The sequence below is a fragment of the Carassius auratus genome, unplaced genomic scaffold (assembly GCF_003368295.1).
Source record: "Carassius auratus strain Wakin unplaced genomic scaffold, ASM336829v1 scaf_tig00007763, whole genome shotgun sequence".
Lineage (NCBI taxonomy): Eukaryota > Metazoa > Chordata > Actinopteri > Cypriniformes > Cyprinidae > Carassius > Carassius auratus.
Window position 1 is genome coordinate 682,442 of NW_020523877.1, and position 4,519 is coordinate 686,960.

Sequence of the window (4,519 nt, forward strand, 5' to 3'; positions counted from 1 at the left end):
AAAGTTTTATATGAAAATTTTAATATTACAATGTTTTTTTATATTTATTTTTTAGTTGTTTATACAGAATAACCTAATTAATGTGCCATTCAAAAAAAACAAACAGGTAAGATTACTGACATTTATCAGTTCATGATGCATATATGTACATTTTTATTATAATGTATCATTTATTTAAGGATACTCTTCTCACAGATCCATTTAACACTACTATCACATTTAGTATGGAGAATCAAACCATCCTGATGAATGAATGTTAGCACAGTCTTCGTTTCCCTGATAGTCGTTTGGTTCTCCACGCGCCCAGAACCTGCATCAACAGATCAGAGTTAGATCAGAGCTGCTTCTGTGTGATATGATACTGACTGAGACAATCATTTATTAGATAATAATCAGTTCAGTTCAGTCATTTCTCACCCAGAGGTGATGTTGATGTTGCTGCCATCAACCCATTTCCATCTGCCCTCCTCTTCAACATCAGTCAAACCAATCCAGAAATGATCAGAACCACAAATATTCTTCACAAAATCCTGAGAAGAGAAACAATAACACACTCTCTCTCTTCTCTTTCTCTCTCTCTCTCACACACACACACACACACACACACTATCTCTCTCTCTCTCTCTCTCTCTCTCTCACACACACACACACACACACACACACACTCACTTGTTCCTCTGTGTTGTTGATGATGATCAGATCTGTTCCTCTCTCTCTACAGTATCTTCTGCTCTCAGTCCAGCTCTTCTTCTCAGAGGAAAAGAAGTAAAGACTGGATTGATTAAACTTCCATCCATCTATAAACACAGATAAGACATCCCTAGTGAAATATAAATACACTAAAATGATAAGTATACTACAAATACATTTACATATTTATGTACTTAATAAAAATACAATGCAATTGTACTTGTGGTGTATTAAACTGGTAAAATTAAAGTCTGCTAAACTGGAACAACTAACTTTGTACTTTATTCATTTGAATTGTGCAGAAGTAGTGTTGAAGTGCAACTAAAGATACACTGAAGTTTATTTGATTGTGTTAAAGTGGGACTATAGCAATTATACTTCAGCTACACTTGAAATATCTTGCATTTAAAGACATTAAATATTATTCAGAGATCATACAATCCTCATCAACAGTGAGATTTAAACACACTGTAGGATTCATATTGAGAGATGTGCACTGTGCAGAAGTAGCACTACAAATAAAGCTGAAATATAAGTGTTTTATCAGTAAGTTTAGAGCGATGTATCAGTAAATATGTCAATAGATTTGAATTATTCTTAATATGAAATAAATATACTTTTAATAAATTGTTTTTTTTTACTAGGGCTAGGGATACTTGAACTAAATTTTAATCTAAACCCAATTAAAAAGGTTATTTATATTACTTCTACTAGTAGTGTTTATTTGATCATAGTTGTTTATAGTATTATTACTGTACAATAACTGACAGTATACTGTATTGAATATTCAATTTTTTGAGTGCAAGATCTCTTTACAGTTTATCTCTTAATTTCACTGTATCTGTACGCTCTGTTTATGTTGTATACTGTAACAGACAATGACTTTCAGAAGGAAACCTGTTTCTCAAAGGAAGGTTTCTGTAACAGTGTTTTAAACTGATCTCATTGGTGCTCTCTAGACACTGAAGTACTGTGTATTTGACAGGTTTGTGTCTCATCTGAGGCCAAAGATTGATTATCACAAAAGATCATGTTTTTTCTCTAAATTATCATTAATCATTATAAACATAAAGAGCTAAAGAAAGGTCAATTACAAGCATAAGCTACACAACAGATCCAGGACAGTCCACTTTAAAATCTGAGTCTGCTTTAGATCAAGTTTCCAGTTAGACTGAAGAAACTAACCCGCAAACTTCTTCTGAAGATCATTTCTTTCTGATTTCAGCTGGTCTCTCTCTTCTGTGAGGTTCATATTGTTTGTTAGTAGCTGGTCTCTTTCTACTGTAAGGTTGGTGATCTTAGTCAGCAGCTGTTGTCTCTCTTGAGTGAAGGTGGCACACAGTATAATGCGTGCAGTCAGCAGAAGAACACACAGCAGCACAAACACTACTGCAGCTGCTCTGGAGATCATCACACCATCACTTCCTGAAGAGGATAGATATGATGTTAGTCTCTTCACTTCCTCATATCATACGACTCACATCTTCTGAAACATGTGAACTTTAGACTAACTTTAACGCTTGTCAGACGTTTATTAGTGTGGTTTTTGATCTTGTGTTTTGTGAATAAATGCAGAGGAACAGTTCACTCAAAAATGGTTTCCTGATTATTTACTCATCCGAGTTTCACTGTATATGATTTTCTTTTTTCAGCCGATGATCCATTTTTGGTTTTGGAGGAAAACGTGAACAGGTCTCAAAATAAACCTTTTCTAAAATCCATATTTAGGAAGCTTTAAATGAATCCACATGAACCTGGTTGACAAATAAGTGTCTTCTCTAGCAAAATGATCAGTCACTTTCAGGAAAAAAATAAACCATTAACCACCATCAACAAATGGAGCATGTCAGATCATACTGGAGGACCTGGAAGAGAGAGAATAATCAGAAAATGTCCTTTAATCTCAGTTACCTGTGTGTCGAGGTGTTCGGGGTTCTTCTGTGTTGAAGTCTTCTGTCTCTTTCTTATGTTTCATGTCTCTTACAGCCTCTGCACTGACGTAGATATCAACAATCCTTTCTGTTCAGTCTTCTGAGTCTCTTATTGAATCTTTATCCGTGCTATATGACTGGATTCTCGTGGCATTGAATCTGTGATATCTGTTCTGACTTTACCTCGTACGACGTTCACATATTCTTAGACATCATCCATGTTGTTTCTTCTTCTCTGAGTTTTACCCTTTTCTATATTTTCATTTCCACATTCAGTAAACTAACACTAGTTTCTCTCTCTGTAGTGGACTGTGTTGTGTTCCTCATCTGTTTGTGTGGCCAGTATTTATGCAGAAAGGAAGTGTTTTTACAGAAATACTACAATTATTTATGTCAAAGGGAACTTCAACTCACTGCAGAAGGACACTGAAATAAGTGTTTCAACTATGAGGATTGTGTTGATGTAAATGAGGTTCAAGGTGATGTTGTAAAGTTTCTGAAATGTTCAGGTTGTTGCTGGTACATCAAAAGTTCAGACAGCTGATCAGGTTTTTCGGTCTGGTTCTCAGGAGAGCATCTGGAGATTTTGTTCTGAGATGCTCAGCCTGTTTTTTGGTTGTTGTTCTCTCTCTCTCTCTTTTTTTTTTTAAAGGTGTCAGAAAACATGAAACCTCTTGAATCGCTACAAGAGTCACCGCAGACAGACCGAATCTCTGTTTGCTGTGTTACGAATCAGCTCAAAGGGGAAATATGTATAATCAGTCATAACTAGTTATGATAAGTTATAAATATTTAGATCAGCTGTAAGTTTTTACTTGACCTCTCAGTGTCAACTGTCTGTCAATTCTAAGAACGTTAATTTCCTGGTTAAATAAAAAATATTTCTTACTGTACAATACTACACAGAGCATGTAGCTAAAATCTGCATGATTAGAAACGTACTCGGTTACGAACGTAACCTCGGTTCCCTGAGATACGGAACGAGTACTGCGTATGGGGAAAAGCTCCTTTTTTCCTCGATACTGAAGCCTTTTTTCAGCCTCGTGGCACGGCATATAACGTAGTACTCGTTCTGTATCTCAGGGAACCGAGGTTACGTTCGTAACCGAGTACGTTCCCTTTCGATACTTCACTCATACTGCGTATGGGGAACGAATTCAACCACGCCGTGCCACGGTAGGGAACGACAAGACTTAACTTGAACACCCTGGGGTCCAGAGGATAAGTGAGAGGGCCGGAGCCATCGAACCCTTGACGCTACACTGCTGAGAGGGAGCTAGCTCACTGGAGGTGGTATGATGACAGAGTCTGCTAGAGGCCGTCGTATCAAACCGAAAGAACCCGAGCATGCAAGGTCAGGATATCCAAGTTATAGAACCTGACAAAAGTGGACGGCGAGGACCAGCCGGCCGCCTCACAGATGTCCTTGATAGAGACACCACTAGACCAGGCCCATGAAGAGGCCATCCCTCTAGTAGAGTGGGCTCTAACTCCTATGGGGCACTCAAGGCCCATAGAGGAGTAACATAGAGCGATAGCTTCAACTATCCAACGCGAGAGGCGTTGCTTTGAGACCGAAGACCCTTTGGTGCGGTCACCAAAGCAGACAAAAAGCTGGTCAGATTGCCTGAATGGCTGCGACCGCTCAATGTAAATTCTCAAAGCCCTCACTGGGCAGAGTAAATCCAGCTCTCGCTCACCTGACAACGGAGGCAGAGCTGAGAGGGAAATTACCTGTGTTCTGAATGGCGTCGAGAGCACTTTAGGTACGTAGCCATGCCTGGGTTTTAAAATGACCTTAGAGTCATTGGGCCCAAACTCAAGGCATGCAGGGCTCACCGAGAGGGTGAGAGGACGTGGGGGCTTCAACCGCCTAGCACCTCTCAGGAAACGCACAA

The 4,519-nt window shown here is 38.8% G+C and overlaps 1 protein-coding gene across 1 annotated transcript; it reads right to left on the bottom strand.

Annotated features, from left to right (window-relative positions):
* Positions 1–219: 219 nt before the first annotated feature.
* On the bottom strand, positions 220–2,964 carry LOC113071666 (CD209 antigen-like protein C). Its single transcript, XM_026244963.1, has 5 exons — positions 2,602–2,964; positions 1,876–2,115; positions 670–797; positions 418–530; positions 220–310 (listed from the first exon to the last, which is right to left on the bottom strand). Exons 1-5 carry the CDS (start codon positions 2,663–2,665, stop codon positions 220–222), a joined length of 636 nt encoding a protein of 211 aa, XP_026100748.1. The 5' UTR covers positions 2,666–2,964.
* Between the last annotated feature and the right edge of the window lie 1,555 nt (positions 2,965–4,519).

Coding starts and splice junctions, on each gene's coding strand:
- LOC113071666 (XM_026244963.1), bottom strand. CDS start 2,665: ATGAAACATAAGAAAGAGACAGAAGACTTCAACACAGAAGAACCCCGA. Junction 2,116..2,601: donor CCGAACACCTCGACACACAG/GTAACTGAGATT, acceptor TATCCTCTTCAG/GAAGTGATGGTGTGATGATC. Junction 311..417: donor AACATCAACATCACCTCTGG/GTGAGAAATGAC, acceptor CTGTTGATGCAG/GTTCTGGGCGCGTGGAGAAC.